Below are 17,830 nucleotides of genomic sequence, written 5' to 3'. Positions count from 1 at the left end.
GAAGTCGAGATAGTGAAGCAGTCCATTAATTCCGGCGTCGATATAGGGTAAGAGACAGTGTCTACGCCCTTCCCTGCACTTACAAGCTTAAGAGCAACAGCCTCAGAGAATTAGGATTGACCCTTGGCTTTGGTGACAACCGTTGGTCGCATCGTATAACATGTTCCTGACGCTTGTAATGAAAGAGGAGCTGTTACCGTTGATGCCCGTCTTGGCAGGTTCCTTGCCCAGATTTCCCCACGATTGAGATCAGCCACGACATGTGCGGGCTGACAAGTAAACCTATCCCCAAACAAGACAAAAACTCCCGGCTACTCTGTACTATCTTGGAGACTTGCGGGGGTTTGATAGCGAGTCACTGTCATGCCATGATCATGAGGTCTTATGACGACTCCACAAACAACCCTCAATGGTGAGGACACCCTCATGCTCTTGGCATGCTTATCTTGGCTAAACATAGACCATAGAGCTGGTCAAGATAATTGCCTCTTTCGTTCATGTTAACCTCAAGCACGCCTATCAACGAGTGCCAAGGTGATCTAAACACGTTGCCAACCGGTAATTGGGAAGTGTGGCTTATCTCATCAATCAACGGTTGGCAATATGTAATTAAACTACTAACAACATTCATCTCACAAAGAGTGGTTAGATCCTTCTATCATAACGCCTGTAGAAATAAAGATGTTCAGGTTCAGAGTTTGAACTTTATATGGTTAATACAACGGGACACATGCCTCGTCGCATGCACAGGTTAGTTCTAATAACAGCTAAAGACGGAACCGTTTTTAAAGTACACACGTGCAGATATGGGCAGCTATTTACAGAACCAACTACTCCTTAGTCGTGTAATACTTTTTATTTTAATATAATTGTGGCGTCGAGGTTGGCTGAGAGATATTTGAGACATGTTGATATCTGGATAGTTCCTATCGAAATGAGTATCTCATGGCAACAGCCGAGTTTCTTTCATGCTTCATCTGTGCATTCCAGACATCCCAATCTTTAATTTACCACGTCCCAGCTAGTGAAAGTTCATAATAGTGGAGCTCATATTCTCTCATAAATCTCAAAACGCCATCATTAGTCGTATCAAACATCCCCTCGTTCCGTCATACTTATACAGACCCAACAAACACCAAAACGCCAAGCAATAACACAAACTAAAACTTGGGCATTGTTCTCCTCGTCTTTGATCCTGTCCCATTGAGTAGAAAGTAAACAGGTAAAAACAACAAAGACCCCATTACACATAACCAAGTGCTATACAACTGCCAAATCCTCCACAAAAAGGGACCTAGTCCAGGACACAAGAACTGTATACAGTCGTTGACGGGGTACAAATCTTCCTGGCTGGCAATGTAGTATTTTGGGCTCTGACGACGAGGTTTTTTGTCTTCCGGTACTTCATCCTCGTCTGAAGATGACTCGGGTGATAATTGGGTGAGTTGTAGAACCGAGACGAGTCGTACTGGTGCTTTGTAAAGAGGCACAAACCAGAGAGCGAATGTTTGACGGAGGGAGACGTAAAGAAGACCACTTTTTTGATCGAAAGCTGAATGATGTTAGTAACTAATATGGATTTTGAAGAGAGTTGACTCACCCGCTGAGTCCACCTGGATATCAATGTGCGGACTAAGAGTGCGGTACCATCGGTAGATCCCCAGTATCAATTGGATAGATTCGAGACCACCTGCAAGAGGAACTTGTCCTTTTGATATGGACGGAACATGACAGAATGGGTGAGTGAATGAGGCATTGGGAAGAAAGTATTCTCTTAGAGCGGACTCTTGGACATCTGGCGTGCCTTGGGTGAGGGACCTAATGACGCCGCCGATTTCTTTGACTGTGATGCAATTAGTATTCAATCGGGGTTATTATGACCTTAATTCTTACCTGGGTGCTCCATCTTGTGTTTATTATGTGTGAATTTATCGGTTTGAGGCCACAGTGGTTGATCAATGTTCTGTAAATACTGCTTACTTGGGTGGATGAGCTGAGGTTTATAGAGCGAGGCGAGGCCTACAAATAAGCAATTAGAACTGAGGCTGGAATGATTAAGTTATTGTTGTTTCAGACATGCTATGAATGATCTGATCTCCATAGTATTTATCACTATCTATATCTCTCAGTCTATTCAACTCAACCTTGGAATTTGAATCATTGAGTCGTCATGGTCATATCATATTTGACATGTGAAAATTTGACGTCATGACCCCAGCAACATCCATTGAGTTTCACATGAAAACACCAGAGACAAATTCTCAATCAAAATATTCTTCATTCTTCAACAATCTCACCAATTGTTGCAATCATGCCTTTCAATTCAGGCCTCGTCAATCCCATCTTACATCCTCTCATCTTCATCTTCCAAATCTTCCAATGGATCACAGCTAAACTCCTCTCACCCAAACCACCCAGTGAAAATGCGAGGCTGGGACAAAACAGACCTAAAATCGCGGTAATTGGCGCTGGTATCACGGGTGTTACTTCTGCTGCTCATTGTATCGGTCATGGCTTTGACGTTGTGATTTTCGAAGCTGGGTCAAAGGATAATGTGGGCGGTATCTGGAGTGTAAGCAACCACCGCCCAGTATGTGGTTATATATAAAAGCTAATTGTGTACGCAGAGAGTCAATGAAACATCTGGGCTTCAAATCCATTCATTAATGTATCGCTTCCATCCTTCTGTCCAGTGGAACCGTGGCTACCCTGATCGTCAGCAAATCCTCAGCCAAGTCAGTCAGCTCTGGGAACGCTACGGACTCAAAGAGCGCACTCGCTTCAACACCAAGATTGATCGTGTTTACCAAGACGAGCAAGGAAGATGGATCGTCAATGATCCTTCTCTCGGTCGTTTTGGTGGTGTGATTGCTGCTGTTGGTACTTGTGGTGCACCCAAGATGCCCAAGATTCCTGGCATGGACAACTTTAAAGGTCCCATCTACCACTCTAGTGATTTGACCGGGTATGTACATTAAGCTTCAAGAATACATAGACAAACACTGACTCCTGTTTAGAAAAGATGTCAAGGGTAAGAAAATGGCCATCATTGGCGGTGGTGCTTCTGCAGTAGAGTCCCTCGAATTCGCATTTGCAGAAGACGCTGCCAAAGTAAACATCCTCTCTCGCTCAGACAAGTGGATTATTCCTCGCAATATGTTTGTCGACGCTCTTCTCAGCTTCAACATATTCGGCCAGGAGACAGTTCTATCCTTTATCCCCGAGTTCTTCCTCCGCAAGTTCTTCTACAGGGATTTAGAGAACATCGCACCAGACAAGAGTCATGGCTTGTTCATGGAGACACCCATGGTCAACTCTGATGTTATGGATAAGATGCGCGAGGGTAAAGCTGAATGGATCCGCTGCGATATTGATGAAGTTGTTCATCAGGGAGTTCGTGTCAATCGACGTGCCAAGGGTGTTCCCCAGGGTGGTCCTGGTCATGAAGAAGTCATCGACGCAGATATTATTGTCATGGCAACTGGTTACAAAAGGCCTTCTCTATCTTTCCTCCCTGACGACTGCTTCCGAGAACCTTACCCACCACCCAACTGGTATCTCCAGACATTCCCACCATCACACCCGTCCGTCTCAGCCATCAACTGTACCTACGTCAATGCCATCGGGACAGTCGGTAACTGGCACATTGGAATCTACACCAGAATTCTGCTCATGTTTCTTATGGACCCCTTGTCTCGACCCAGTCCGTTTTGGATGCAGCGCTGGATCGATTTGACAAAGACTCTCAAACTGACCAGTCCAACTGGCGCTTTTGACTTTTTTACATACTTGGAACTTCTCTGGTGGTTCTTCTTTTGTGTCGTTATCAACCCCTTCAGATGGAAATGGGCCATCTTTGTCTTTTTGGGCGTTGGTTTTGGACTTCCCAAAGCTGTGGTGACCCAAGAGGAGAGAATCACCAATGGGAATGGGTATCATGCTAGAGACGAAGGAACAAGTCTGTAATGCGTCCCTTTCACGACTTAGCTTATTGGTCATCACATTATGGAAAATCGGAAAAGCATATAGATCTTGGTAAAGACATAATCTCGTAAATTGTAATAAGTATCATGATCAACATTGATACTGTGTGGTATACTGTAAAACACTGCTATCTAGTTCTATTTATCTCTGTAAAACATGATCGCTAACTGCGGAATTGGTCAAATCCAATGCTCCCATCTTCGTGACGCCATGTAGGAAAAGCGCCCGTAGTCCTTGAAATGTAATCGAAGGGTATGTTTCTGTTCTTCGTGGACGTCCTCTCGTGTCAGACTTATTGACACTATACTGTCCTTGAAGTGTGTTGAAATGCTCTTTGTAGAGCGACGCGGCGCTTGTGTTTAGTTATTCATAAAATCCATCGAGTCCCTGACTCTTCCAATAGTTCTCCTACACGGCTTGGCCATATGTCACGACTGTTTCCCTGCTGACATCGATACCGTTGACACTGTGAGTCCGCTTGGTGCTGAAACTGACAACTGCTGGTTCAGGCTTCTGGGTCAGAGACGGACAACGATCAGCCGCACTTTCGAAGCTTTCGGCATCTTGTCTGAATCCATCTGAGTCGACAGAAACACCCTGCTCAGGATCCCTGTACCATAGACGTGCCTCTTCATCTTGAGGACCATCTGACTTTCTGTGAGATAGCTCATATGAATCGACGACGTTTTGGCAACCACTCCCCTTCTCCTGATTGTTGGAGCTGTTCTTGGGAGACTTGTCCTGGGAGCGAATCTTGGACTGAATGAGGAAGGGGATGTAGCGCTTGAAGAATGGTTTAAGCGCAGGGATCGAGATAACGAAAATGCTAAGGTTGACCTCGAGGAAACTCAGGATGATCTGTGGTGGTAACTCCCAAGTGTAGTCGTGGCTCTTGATCATGGGAAGAGTGATAGTGAGTCGTCTGAGAGTGACGCCAATGATGGAACCTCCTGTAGCGAAGAGAAACGCGAGACCGAGCTTCTGACGCATGGGAACTTGAAGAGGCTTGACGATCCGGAAGGGGATTATCATGAGGAAGAGATCAACGGCAACACTGCAGGCGATGAGGTAAATAGCGAGGACACTTAAATTAATGCACTTGTCCTGCTGGAGCGGATCAAATGTCGCACTTATAGGCCAACATCGGAAAATAATTAGCAAAACGTAGGTCAAACTGTAGGCGCACACCAGAGCGACGCAGGAGTATACAGCTCGGCGAACGATCTTGTCGATTGAGATTCGGAGGTAGAATGCGAGGACGGAGAGTTTGGAAAGAACAATGCTGGCGCAGTAGAGGAGGTTCGAAGCAGTGCTGTACTGTCCGAACTTGGGGACATACGGCCGGATAGGGACATCCCATGTGTGATTTCCGACGCCAACGTCTAGGACTACTTGCTGTTAGATAAGAGGAAAATCGACAACTCAGTTAAAAGGGGGTTCTACTTACGCGTAAGTGCCATACCAAGAAAGCCAAAGGCGAAGACGAGACTTGCTATACATAGGTCTATCAAGTTAGCATGGTCATCCCTGCAGAAGTGACAGAAAACTTACAGTCATCAACTCCCAAAGAACTCTTGACCACAAACTTTCTCGTGAGGATTCGAATAACGACAATGATGAACGCAACACCAGTCGTCGCCACCCCAGTAGGCAGGACAGCGCCAGCACTGGTAGGCGGGTTCTCAAGCGTTCTGACTTCTCCCGGCGGCGGCTCCATGAGGTACAGAGGAGGAATCATGGGGATGATCATAGGAGTAGCCATTGTGAAGGAAACAACTCCTTATATGCTGCAGGGCGATCGACGCCAAGAGGATATATATTGCTGAACAAAAAGTAAAAGCAGCGTAGTAGTATGTAACATGCAGCTTTGTTTTTTTAATATAAATAAATGGGCACGGTAAGACATGCAGCAGTAGCACGACTCGCAATGGGGATGAGAATAGGAAATGTGCAGAGACCATCTCTTTATATATTGGACAAGGAGCAAGGTTCTAACAAAAAGAGACCAGGCTGCCTCAAACTCCACCGTGATACATATACAGAATCTACAGGTAAACTCATTGTGTGAACTGGGATTCTATTCGTGTCTATTCCCTAGACATGGTATACTATCTCCATCCTGTCACGACAAGACCATTTAACCGAGCGAGTTCCAGTGGAATCGTTCGACTTGGAGAGAGGAAAAAGTGACGTCTCACTTACAAAAAGGAGAATGGCACACAATCAGAGGCGAAAAGAAGAGGAAAAAGAAAGAATAGATATTACAGAGACACCTCGAATTGCTTTTGCCTGTTACAGTCCTCCATTTTGTAGCGTCCTCGTCTGATATAGTATTGTAACCCTGTCTATAAGCGAGCCTTGGCAACCCATGTCAAACAGAAAGAGGATACTTGTGGGGGAGGAAAGAAAGGGACATCATTCTCATCGCGGACTCGTTTTGTATCCTTGAGTTCCGTTGTGGACCGGTATCATCTTCAAGCAAAAGTTGAAGTTTTCGGAAGACAACGAAAAGCAAAATCGTATTGTATGGCCTCAATTTATTGAGTGAGCCAGTCAAAACGCTGCATGTCTCACCGGTTTGTTTCTTTAGGATCCGGCCGTCAATTAACCCGGTATTGCGATGTCTGTCACTGCAGCAATCACAACAACCAACTGCATATACCAAGAAGGCTGAGCTTGTACTACGCATCTCACGTGAGTCAGCTTTGGTATTGATGGCCAGGGGTGTTGTCGTGTATATGATGCATCACGGTAGTTCATAGCATCTCTAATGGATATGACAGGGTTGAGAGTCTTGTGGAGGATCTACTGGAACCTAATGGAGGCGCCTGACAGGAGGAGACTGATAGTTGGAACTATTGGTATTTGTCAGTATTTTTTCTTTTTCCCCCTCGGAGGTCTTTCATATTTACAGCATATCGCCGGTTGATTGCGTGTTCAAAAGTGTTGCTTCTTTCGTGTCTTCAACAATGGATATGATCGCCATCCGTTACCTTGGAAGCACTTTTCATGATAATTTGACTGGTTCAAGGTCTGGACCTTGACTGACTTCCCTAAAGATTGTAGGTTAAAGTAAATCTGATGCAAGTTCAGATGAAAGAGCCCGATTTAGAAGACATGTCTCGCTACCAACATGATCCGTCTCCTGTCATCAAATGTCATGATAACTCATCACTTGTCTAAAAAAACACTCCAAGAACTATTCCCTATTCTCAAATGTCGAGTCTTCCGGCTTACAATTACTCAAAACAGATAAGCTGCCACTTATTTTTCGTTTCTTTTTCCTCTTGTAGTCAGCATTTCGATACCCCTGTAATGGATCTGGATGCATTGACACACTCGATCTTGAATGGCTCTTGGCCTGATAGACTACCCTGTTCCTGGTTTTTAGCTGCGAGACACTCTTGTCTTTTTTTGCACAGACATTTCCTTGTCGACCTTGTTATATTAATCTATCTCGATCTTGGTGGGTGTGTTGGTGCTTGATCTCGCTTTGACTCTGCACTTTAAGTGCCGCAGCTTGAAGAATACCGGCAATGCTATAGATCGTCGATCCAATATATTCCAGGTTCTAGACGTCATCTGTACAGTCGATCATACTCATGGCTATAGTGGTCAGTCATTTGGCAAGAAACGATAACATCCACAATCGCTTCGGGGACTGTCCTTCTCGACTAACTAATACCAGACTGGAATAGTTATTTAACCGGGTACGCGATACGCAAGTGCCGTACAGAGTAGTAGTTGTCTCTGATCGCGGGGCCAAAAGAGGTCAAGTCCTATTGACCATAGAGGTTGGGCCATACCATGGGAAACTTGGCGGTGGAATTCCAAAAAGCAAATAGAAGAATCCATTGAGTGAGCTAACATGTTGCCAAGCTAAAAGCCACCACATAAACTGCTCTATGGTTACATGCAGGTACAAACGCAAACAATGTCTCAGCTCATTCTATGCGCATTGAGGTTTATATCACCTCACGCCATATATCACTCTGTCCTTATTATGGTGATATTTATCTCGGCGTCTCATCTACGCTTCATTCAATGATTCTCCAAAAGTCACTGCTTTGGATATCCTGATACATTCTCGAGATGAGTGGAGTAGACGAAGAACCGTTGATCAAACCGTCACGGCCCGCTCCAACAACCCTTGTAAAGAGACTAGCCTTGTCAATTATGGTATTTCCTTGAGAATTCAAGAGAGAAAAGTCCAGACAGGCCATGACTCGACCCAGGGTCCATGTTGATGATAATGACAGTTGCCTTGTTTCTCTGACCTCATAAACTCGAAACATGTCACTCTCACTGATATCATCTTTTGCTTGCAAGACATGTCATATTCTCATACCCACTTTCCTCGCAACTATTTCTTTACAAGGAAACCCCTGCCAGTAAATGCCGCCAAAATGCATCCACCCAGATATCCATTTTGGTCATATATCAACACTATCCGTATTCTTGCCACGAAATGCTATATGCACGATCGAATCTGGTTAATGAAACCGTTGCGATCAATTGCATAGAATTTGAGTCCATAAGAATAAATACATATATACTGGCACGTGGGCTTGGAAATGTTCAGTTTGTGGAGAGGTCCCTAGCTAGTAGAATTCATATATCAGAAAGACCAGGGCCATTTAGCTTACAACAAGTTCCAACCAACTCGGCTGGCAAGCCCAACAATTTTTGACAAACTCAACTTGGTAAACAATTACGCCTTTCGTATAAGTCTCAGTCCCATCGTTCGTTGTCGTAAAAAGTCTATCCCTCAAGAATTTCTTCGGTCTACCTACCACTCTCGTTTGGTAGTGGAGAAACAGAAAAATGTCAATTGACCTGTCATGTTTCAGCTTTTCAACGAAGGTATCATGCGGTGCTCGCTGTTACATACCTATGGAACGTGTTCGCGCTTTGACATCACCACTTTGAAGGAAACCAAGGGAATTACCAGGATACAGTACGAACCAACTAGTATGATTGACCCGAAGAAAAGGGTCAGGAGAGACCGTTGAGATCTACACATGTGAAGAAGCCGACGCCACCAGATCAACTTGACTCGTGGGCTCTAAACCTGTCTTGGACTTAACTCTGCACGGTCGTGGATCAAGCTCGGTCACAGGGTCTACTACAAGTTAACTCGTGATAACTCTGAAACTCGAGGTTCTGTATCCAATATCATCATGTAACACACTATCCTCTGGAGTATTAATATTACATCCCACTACTAATGTACAGTTCTCATCATATACCTCATTGGCGTTTTCGTCTACCTGAGCTTCACTCTCTCAACATCTAAACACGCAAGATATAGTATAATCAGTTCGTAATGCATCATGCCTTCCCCATCATTTATACCATTCCGTGGTCAGTGCATGTCATCTTCTTTGTGGTCATATAACGTAACCCGCCCAGTCAAAAACTACTCCCAAAAGAAATATAGTCCCGGTCTAGACATCTTCTGTACCAACTGCCTCGTAACCTCCGCGATCTCGTCGACCCGTAATTGTCATTAAGCTTGGACTCTCGTACATGGCAGTGTAGTCGACTCGCTCGCCACCAAGCACTGCAGATCCGTTCTCTCGCTGGCCAAAAATAGGGGCAGGATCACACCAAAAGTCTTTGCAGTTGGCGAGACAGCCCTTGCTGTAGGGGTTCTTCTTCTTGCGCTTGTTCTTGCCGGACACGGCACCGCGTCCGGTGATGGTCTCAATGAATGGGTCGACACCAAGAGTACGACTCAGTGACTTGAGCATACCACCCTTGTGCTTGTGAGAGTGAGCAGAAGGGGGTGCTGTAGCAGATAGAGATGGGTGGTTGGGGTCAAGAGGTGCGCCGGTAGATGTGAGAGCGGTGATGTTGGTGCCGTCGCGGATACCAAACATGTTCTCGTATGTAGTCATGGCTCGGGCGACTTGGATGAATTGAGTGAACAAAAGCATGGTGACCCAGAGGAGTTGCAGAGTGATCCAGATAGCCAGGATTGAAGTGTATGAATCGGCGTTGATGTACTTGCAAAGGGTAGGGCTAAGGACGTTGCAAGTTTCCGAAGCATTCTTGCTAACAGTGTCAAAGTCTGGAAAAGCATTAGTATTTTTGAGAGTGCAATCAACAATTCAAGGAGCTTACAATAGTACAACAACCAGTCATATGAGACGATACCCATAGTAAGCGAAATCAGGTAGAAGAAAAAGTGTCGATGGTTGTTGATACCAACACAGTTGTAGACCCACGGGCAGTGGCTGCAGAAGTCAGTATATGCATAAATCCAAAAGACAAGCTACTTACTGATCGTGTTTGGCAACGCATCGCTGACAGCGACGGCAGTGCTTACTTCGCAGAGGCGTCTGAATCATGCAAGTGACACAAAAGTTGGTCTCGTCGTACTTCCACTGGGCAAGGAGCTCATCGATGACAGCCTTTTGCTCAGCAATGCCGTTCATCTTGGGTACAAAACCGGGGTCGTATCTCATGCTGGCAATGTAGAAATACACAGTAAAGCCGAAGAAGATGGCAAAAAGGAGGTTGAGTAGACCATGGCCTTTGCCTTCGCTTGCGCCGAGTGTTGTCGCAAAAAGAACTGTAGTCAACCAGTTTACACCCGTCCAGAAAAGTGTAGCGGCAAAGATGCCAGTTAACCAAGGCTATAATACGTTAGTGGTCATTCACAACACAAAATCCGTCGTTACATACCGTCTTGTGGAAATGTCGCATATCTGAAGGCGCATACTCCAACACTTGCTGAGCAACCCATTGAATACCATAAACAGCGGCAATTCCAATGGGCACACCAATGTACACAGGCGCACTCGACATAGCAACGAGCATAGCCCAAACCAAAACAAATGGCCAAATGAACAAAAACCTAGTAACAAAAGTCCTCTTGTCCTTCAAGAAGTAACTAGCACCAGGCCAAGGAGGCACCGCAGGGTGACCGTCCTCATCAAAACCGCATTCCCGAAGCGCTCTGTGCCAGGCGACTTCGGTATTGAGCTCCTTGGCCGTAACAGAAGGAGTCTTGCCCGTCTGTGTCTTTGCAAATCTATCGGCACCGTACTCGATAAGTTTTAGGATGCATCCAGGACTTCCCTTGACCAGAGCCCAATGCAGCGCGGTGAAGCCTTGTTCGTCGGTCGCGTGGACACTTGCGCCCCAGCGGAGGAAGAGATCGACGCATTGGGGAAAGCCCTTGTAAGCAGCCCACATCAGCGCAGTGTGGCCAAAGGTATCAATAACATCGACGGGAATTCCCTGATGCAAGAGCAGAACGAGGAGGAGGACGTTGCCGTTGAATGTCGAGATGTGGAGGGTGTTGTAGCCTTGAGCATCGGTGATGAGGGGGTCGGCACCGTGCTGGAGAAGGAGATTGACGGTATAGTAATGGCATCGCTGGGCGGCCCATTGAAGAGGAGTTGCGACGGATTCGCCGCCTTTTCTGTTGATTTCGGCGCCGTGTTCGATTAAGAATTTGCACATCGCATATTGATTGTTAATCGAAGCCCACTGCAAAGATTGGTTAGCTCATCATCGTGGTTGTCGCGTCGCTCAACACTCACATGTAAAGGCGTGATACCCTCATCATCATGGTAGGTCGCATCGTACTCGCCCGACTCAAAGAGCTTCTCCATGGCCGGTACATCTCCTACCCGAGCCACCTGCATAATATCATCCGCTTGGTTCTGGACATCTCCCGGCAGACTACCCATCTCAACCTCGCTGTTGAGCTTGGGCGTAGCAACATTCGCCTTTCCCGACATTTGAATTGGCGCGGCTGATCCGGCCGATGTACTGGTAGTGTTTATGCTCGCCATGGCAATTGTGCCCATAGGCTAGGGCTCTCGTGTGCGACGTTGAATAGGTAGGTAGGTAGCTTATTTCACGTGAGAGTCAAAATATGATTGAAGCTTGGTTTATTCGTACAAGATAAACATTATCAATCAAGACGTAAGAAAAGAAAAAGAGAAACAGCGCAAGACAAAGAGAGAAAAGTGTAGACCGGAATAAACTGGCTTGGCTGAGTCTTGGCTGAATTTTGAAGGAGAACCGTGGAGTAAGGCCTACGTATTACCTGGAAGCCGTGATGCCGAGCGCGGCTGAGCTTAGACCCTCCCCTATGGAGAAAGCCGTCCGCCTTGAACTTACTGGGCAGGCTAACATTTAATTGCAACGCCAGGGTCTTTTGTGGCTGATTACGTCCCCTATCCGTTTCTGTTGCAGTGACTATTGGCTACTCCGTACATGATCTTGTGTGGCTGAGGCTGTGCGTAGTGGGGAGCCCGGTCTAGGAGCTCTCCGGTGGGCTGGCCAGATATCATTTCACAGCTTCGACCAATTTGACAGCAAACATCTTGCTTGAAAGCTGGCAACGTCATCTAAGCAATTGCGAAGCATACAATTAAGCCTCCCCAGGATTCTCTCGTCCCTTGCATCGGCTTATCCGGCTTTGATACCACGTTGCGACAACCACAGGCGCCAATCGGTGCCGCACTTCCGTTTACCATGGTCAACTTTGTCGAGGTCTTCGAGGCCATCATGACCCCCTCGCTCACCACCATCATCATCGGCGCTCTCATCATTCTTGGTGCTCCCATTATTCTTCACCTTCTCCTGGCTGGCTCAAAGACATATACCGTCCCTCCCAGCGTTCTCCTCGTCGGTCCTGCCAACGCTGGCAAAACCTCACTCCTCACGCTGTTTGAGCGCGGCGCCACTGGTACCGAGACGCACACTTCTCAAGTGTCGCACGACGTCGAGCTTAACGCTTCTACCGATTCTGAGCACAAGCACTCGTATCGCAACCACGATGTTCATGACGGCACCTACACAAAGTTCCTCCTCATTGATACTCCCGGACATGGCAAGCTGCGAAACGTGGCCGAGGGCAAGCTGAACCGCACCGAGAAGCTCAAAGCTGTTGTTTTCGTCGTTGACGCTGCTGCTATTGGAGAGCCCGAGATTCTTGCGCCCACCGCTGCGTACCTCTACGATGTCCTGCTGTTCCTGCAGAAGCGCGCCACCACCACCAACACAAAGACCAAGACTTCGATCCCAATTCTCATTGCCGCCAACAAGATGGATCTCTTTACTGCGCTGCCATCGACTCTTGTCAAGACCAACCTGGAGTCCGAGTTGACGAGAATTCGTGCTTCGCGAAGCAAGGGACTGTTGGATTCCGGTGTTGGATCTGATGATATCGGTTCAGAGGAGCAGGATTCTTGGCTGGGCAAGTACGGTTCATCCAAGTTCACCTTTAGCCAGCTCCAAGAGTTCGACATCGATGTCGATGTTCTCCCCGGAAACGTCACCGGCGACGGCCCTGGTGCAGACAAGTGGTGGTGGTGGATTGCTCAGCGCATATAAACGACGGAATATTCACGAGCGGGGGGTTCAATTGAATGACACAATTATATTAATGACATTTTTAATTTACGTAGATGATTCCCGTCGCAAATGCCATGTAGATGTTGAGTCTACCGCCCAAAAAATGCAGTTCTATCAAACAAACTTATTCCACCCAAATAATCCATCTCTTTTCTTCTAAAAGGTATCCTGGAACGCCAGACGTAAATGTCGTTGAAAACATGAGTACTCGTTCCTGTCCTCTCGCGAGGTTTTTTCTTTCTCTACAACTTCTTGTTAACCATCCATGTAAGGAGATCAACCTTTGTGACGATAGCAATGGGCTTGGATAGAGACTTGGAGTCGCCCGATTCTTCGGTGACAACGGCGGCACTGTTCCACTCAAAGAACTTGCTGAGGGTGGTGAGGGGTGTGTCCTTTGTGATCTCGACAAACTGTCTGCGCTTGCCGGGGTTGATGGGGGAGGCGAACTCGCGAGGGTCGGTGACGATCTCGTCAAGACGGGCAAAGTCGAACATGACGTCGGACACGGGGCTCTGGGCTGAGGCGCGGCCGCTGGAGATGTAGCTCAGGAGGTTACCCAGGGTGACGAGACCGACGAGCTTAGTTCCGCTGGCGTTAAGGACGGGGAGCTGGTCGAAGCCCTTGTCGCGCATGGTCTCGATGGCCTCGGAGCAGGTAGAGGTGGCGCCGACAGATGTGACGGGCTTGAGACGCAGAGCAGCAATGGTGGCGCCCTCGTAGGGGTCAGAGTTCTTCTTGTCGCCGTTACCGTTGACGGTGGACTCGACTCCGTTCACGGGGAGGAGGTTGTTGGCGGCGAGCCAGTCGTCGTCGGCGAACTTGGAGAGGTAGCTTCGGATGCTGTCGGGGAGGACAACAACGACGACATCACCCTTCTTGAAGCCGTACTCCTTGACGGCGAGGAGCATGGCGGCCATGGCAGAACCAGAGCTGCCACCGACAAGGAGACCCTCCTCGGAGATGAGTCGGCGAGCAAGGTGGAAAGACTCTCGGTCATCGGTCTTGTACCACTTGTCGACGATGTGCTGGTCGAGGACATCAGGGATAAAGTCGTATCCAATACCTTCCACCTTGTAACCTTCGTTGATGTGTTCCTGGTTAAGGAGCTCAGGCAGAGCAAGGATACTTCCGTGAGGATCGGCAGCGATGACCTTGATGTCCTGGTTGTGCTTCTTGAGACCGCGAGCAATACCAGTGATGGTACCACCAGTACCAGCACCAGCAACGAGAGCAGTGATTTGACCACCAGTCTGCTCCCAGATCTCCTGAGCGGTACCGAACTCGTGAGCGTTGGGGTTGTCCACGTTGCTGTACTGATCGAGGATGTGTGCGTTGGGAAGCTCCTTTTCGAGACGTCGAGCGACACCGATATGAGACTCGGGGGCGTCCCAAGCAGCCTGTGTAGGAGTACGGATGATGGTAGCGCCAAGAGCACGGAGGACGGAAACCTTTTCGGCCGACATCTTTTCGGGGAGAGTAATGATGGTCTTGTAGCCCTTGATGGCACCGACGAGAGCCAAACCGATACCACTATTCAACAGTCAGCAAAACAGTCGTAGATGCTTTCATTAGTGGTCTTACGTGTTTCCACTGGTAGGCTCAATAAGAGTATCACCAGGCTTAATTCTTCCGCTCTTCTCAGCCTCCTCAATCATGCGCAGAGCGATTCTATCCTTGACGCTACCACCAGCGCTGAAGAGCTCAGGCTTGACGTAGACATCGCACTCGATACCCAGCGACTGGGGGATCTTGTTGAGTCGAACAAGAGGGGTGTTGCCGATGAGTTCAGTCGCAGAATGGACTGTGGCAGCGCGAGGCAAGACGTGAGGAACCTGAGACGCCATATTTGCTGATTTCTATAGTTTGTATAGAGAGAGAAACAAAGAGAGGAAGACAAGAAAAAGAAAAAAGACCACTTTATTAATTAAATAAAAAAGCACGCCACGAGACGAAACGATTGTTTGCTGTGGCGGGGCAGACGGCGGTATGACAGACAGAAACTAAACTTTTTGCCCCGCCAATGCCGAGATTATCCTGTGGAAACCGTTCTAGAATTCGGCTAGAAAAGAGCCGATTAGGTAGGCGGTGACGGAAGAAAAAGCCGTTAGAGTTACCCGGTAGCTTATCGCCATAAACTTAAGCTTATTGGCATTGTTAAATGTCAAAGTGAAGAGGCTTGATGGTTTAAATGGTAAGTAATAGAAGCAACATGTTGTGCAAACTTAGACTTCCATGGTTACACAAGATGATATCATGAAAGTGTTTTACTAAATCACGTCATGATGTCCCATTATAACACTCTCATGATGTGAGAACAATCTGATTACCTGATAAACGACGAGACTTGGTCACGAACCATCCAACCTCTGCTATTTATCTTTTTATCCTAGTTTATCTAGCTCAGTAAGCAGACTATCACCATCCTCACAGCATTTCAAAAGTCCTTGAGCACTTTACAATAGTTCCTCCCGCCACTTACCCTCGAACCTATCACCATCGCCCCGGTCCTGGCTTCACCCCCGCATTTGTTTGTCCTCCCTTGTAGATCTTATCTTGACGAGCTGTCTATCAACATGGGTTGAGTGAGCACCAGTCGATGCCAAGACTTTTGAGTACTACGACCTGCCATTTTCGCATCCTCTGCCGATAGGCTAAGTCTAAGCTAGACAGAAGCTGGTGTTGCCTCTTGGAGTAAAGATGATGAGTGATTGATCATTGTAATTGGTCTATGTCATGGCTTGTACATCTTTTTTATCTATATAATGAAGGGTCTGTCGCATCTAGGATCTGCTCATCAGAGACGTTGAGAATCAATTGGTCATCATGAAGTTCTTCAATGCCCTGCTCTATGGAGCTCTCCTCTTCTCAGAGGTGTCAGCTACCAAGAAGTTGACGGCCAGTCAAGTCGAAGGCGACATTAAAAAGTCCAAGTAAGCAAACCTTCTCCTATCCAATCGTCAATTAAGCCTAACAACTATAGACTTCGAAAGACTCTTGTAGACCTCAACAACATTGGCAAGAAGAACGGAGGTAACAGAGCTTTTGGCTTCCCCGGCTACAAGGCTTCAGTCGACTACATCTACAAGGAGCTCAACAAGCACAAGAAATACCTCGACACTCATATCCAACCTTTCAACTACACCTTTGAGCAGACGAGGGATATCCAGGTGCGAGGACCTGACGGTGAAGATGTCTATGTCATCACTCTCATCTACAACGTCGGCACGCCTGCCGGTGGTGTAACTGCTCCTCTTGTCCTTGTACCAATTGATGATGAGCGCGGATCTGGATGCTTCGCCGACCAGTGGGAGGGTGTTGATGCCAAGGACAAGCTTGTTCTTGTCAAGCGTGGTTCGTGTGCCATTTCAGACAAGCTTAAGCTCGCAAAGAAGGCCGGTGCTCGTGGAGTTCTCCTCGTTCACAACGCTCCTGGTGAGGGTATCACCAGTGCTACACTCAGCGCTGAGAACCTCGAACTCATTGTTCCTGTTGGTGTCATTCCTCTTGAGGTCGGAACTGCTTGGAGGACGCGCATCGAAGGCGGCGAGTCGCTCGAGGTCACCTTGCTGGTGGACTCGTTCTACGAGACCCGTGAGACCTGGAACATCATTGCTGAGACAAAGCAGGGTGATCCTAAGAATGTTGTCATGATGGGTGCTCATCTTGACAGTGTCCAAGAAGGTCCTGGTATCAATGATGATGGTAGTGGAACAGCTGGTATTCTCGAGATTGCCAAGTCTTTCACCAAGTACACTGGTTACAAGAACAAGGTCCGCTTCGCTTGGTGGGGTGCCGAAGAGTAAGTAAACCAGCAACTCACACATTTGCCATTTACTGACACAGTTTACAGGAGTGGTCTTGCTGGCTCTTACTTCTATGGCGAGCAGTTGACTGAGAAGGAAGCCGACAGCATCCGATTCTACTTCAACTACGATATGATCGGTTCTCCTAAGCCCAAGTACTGGGTGCAAGCCAGCAAGCCCGCTGACAGAGTCGGTGGAGATATCCTCGCTGCTTGGCTCCGCAAGAAGGGCAAGACAGTTGAGTGGGAGTAAGTACCAATACCTTACCCCCAAAGCATGATACTTACAGAATAAACAGAGAGTTTGGTGAATCTTCCGACTACGCCGCCTTTATCGCCCTCGGTATCCCCTCATCCGGCATCTTCACCGGCGCCGACGAAGAGACCGACCCATGCTACCACTTGGCCTGCGACACCATCGACAACATCCACTGGGACGCTCTCACCCTCAACACCAAGACTGCTGGTCGTGCTGCTGCTCAGTTTGCGCTTAGTCTCAAGGGTGTTCCTGCGCGTGACAAGACTACTCCTAACCCCAAGAACAAGAGGGCTATTGCTGCTCGTTTTGAGCATTGGCAGAAGAAGAGGACACTTGCTAGCAACTCTCACAAGTGTAACCACAAGACCAAGGAGGTTGTTTAAGTATGGCGTGTATTTAGTTGG

At 47.5% G+C, this 17,830-nt stretch overlaps 7 protein-coding genes across 7 annotated transcripts; 3 read left to right on the top strand and 4 right to left on the bottom strand.

Annotated features, from left to right (window-relative positions):
• Positions 1-840: 840 nt before the first annotated feature.
• EDB82DRAFT_502991 (uncharacterized protein) lies at positions 841-2,095 on the bottom strand. The gene is made up of 3 exons (XM_025726370.2): positions 1,894-2,095; positions 1,601-1,843; positions 841-1,552 (listed from the first exon to the last, which is right to left on the bottom strand). The coding sequence occupies exons 1-3, from the start codon at positions 1,904-1,906 to the stop codon at positions 1,161-1,163; spliced, it is 648 nt and encodes a 215-aa protein (XP_025580943.1). The 5' UTR covers positions 1,907-2,095; the 3' UTR covers positions 841-1,160.
• Positions 2,096-2,286: 191 nt separating this feature from the next.
• EDB82DRAFT_502986 (uncharacterized protein) lies at positions 2,287-4,165 on the top strand. The gene is made up of 3 exons (XM_025726369.2): positions 2,287-2,572; positions 2,628-2,965; positions 3,018-4,165. The coding sequence occupies exons 1-3, from the start codon at positions 2,312-2,314 to the stop codon at positions 3,964-3,966; spliced, it is 1,548 nt and encodes a 515-aa protein (XP_025580942.1). The 5' UTR covers positions 2,287-2,311; the 3' UTR covers positions 3,967-4,165.
• Positions 4,166-4,392: 227 nt separating this feature from the next.
• Positions 4,393-5,746, bottom strand: EDB82DRAFT_476706 (uncharacterized protein; the record flags this gene model as incomplete). The annotated part of the gene is made up of 3 exons (XM_025726368.1): positions 4,393-5,372; positions 5,432-5,476; positions 5,536-5,746. 3 exons carry the CDS (start codon positions 5,744-5,746, stop codon positions 4,393-4,395), a joined length of 1,236 nt encoding a protein of 411 aa, XP_025580941.1.
• A 3,685-nt stretch (positions 5,747-9,431) lies between these two features.
• EDB82DRAFT_431181 (Palmitoyltransferase AKR1) lies at positions 9,432-11,738 on the bottom strand (the record flags this gene model as incomplete). The annotated part of the gene is made up of 5 exons (XM_025726366.2): positions 9,432-10,057; positions 10,111-10,223; positions 10,270-10,625; positions 10,675-11,484; positions 11,538-11,738. The coding sequence occupies 5 exons, from the start codon at positions 11,736-11,738 to the stop codon at positions 9,432-9,434; spliced, it is 2,106 nt and encodes a 701-aa protein (XP_025580940.2).
• A 443-nt stretch (positions 11,739-12,181) lies between these two features.
• On the top strand, positions 12,182-13,371 carry EDB82DRAFT_502977 (signal recognition particle receptor beta subunit-domain-containing protein). The gene has a single exon (XM_025726365.2). The coding sequence runs from the start codon at positions 12,481-12,483 to the stop codon at positions 13,339-13,341; it is 861 nt and encodes a 286-aa protein (XP_025580939.1). The 5' UTR covers positions 12,182-12,480; the 3' UTR covers positions 13,342-13,371.
• On the bottom strand, positions 13,372-15,597 carry EDB82DRAFT_502976 (tryptophan synthase beta subunit-like PLP-dependent enzyme). Its single transcript, XM_025726364.2, has 2 exons — positions 14,947-15,597; positions 13,372-14,895 (listed from the first exon to the last, which is right to left on the bottom strand). The coding sequence occupies exons 1-2, from the start codon at positions 15,207-15,209 to the stop codon at positions 13,605-13,607; spliced, it is 1,554 nt and encodes a 517-aa protein (XP_025580938.1). The 5' UTR covers positions 15,210-15,597; the 3' UTR covers positions 13,372-13,604.
• A 591-nt stretch (positions 15,598-16,188) lies between these two features.
• Positions 16,189-17,809, top strand: EDB82DRAFT_433816 (uncharacterized protein; the record flags this gene model as incomplete). Its single annotated transcript, XM_025726363.1, has 4 exons — positions 16,189-16,295; positions 16,346-17,164; positions 17,216-17,416; positions 17,467-17,809. The coding sequence occupies 4 exons, from the start codon at positions 16,189-16,191 to the stop codon at positions 17,807-17,809; spliced, it is 1,470 nt and encodes a 489-aa protein (XP_025580937.1).
• Positions 17,810-17,830: the final 21 nt, after the last annotated feature.

The sequence above is a fragment of the Fusarium venenatum genome, assembly GCF_020744135.1.
Source record: "Fusarium venenatum strain MPI-CAGE-CH-0201 chromosome Unknown EDB82scaffold_3, whole genome shotgun sequence".
Lineage (NCBI taxonomy): Eukaryota > Fungi > Ascomycota > Sordariomycetes > Hypocreales > Nectriaceae > Fusarium > Fusarium venenatum.
This window is presented reverse-complemented; position numbering and strand designations above follow the sequence as displayed.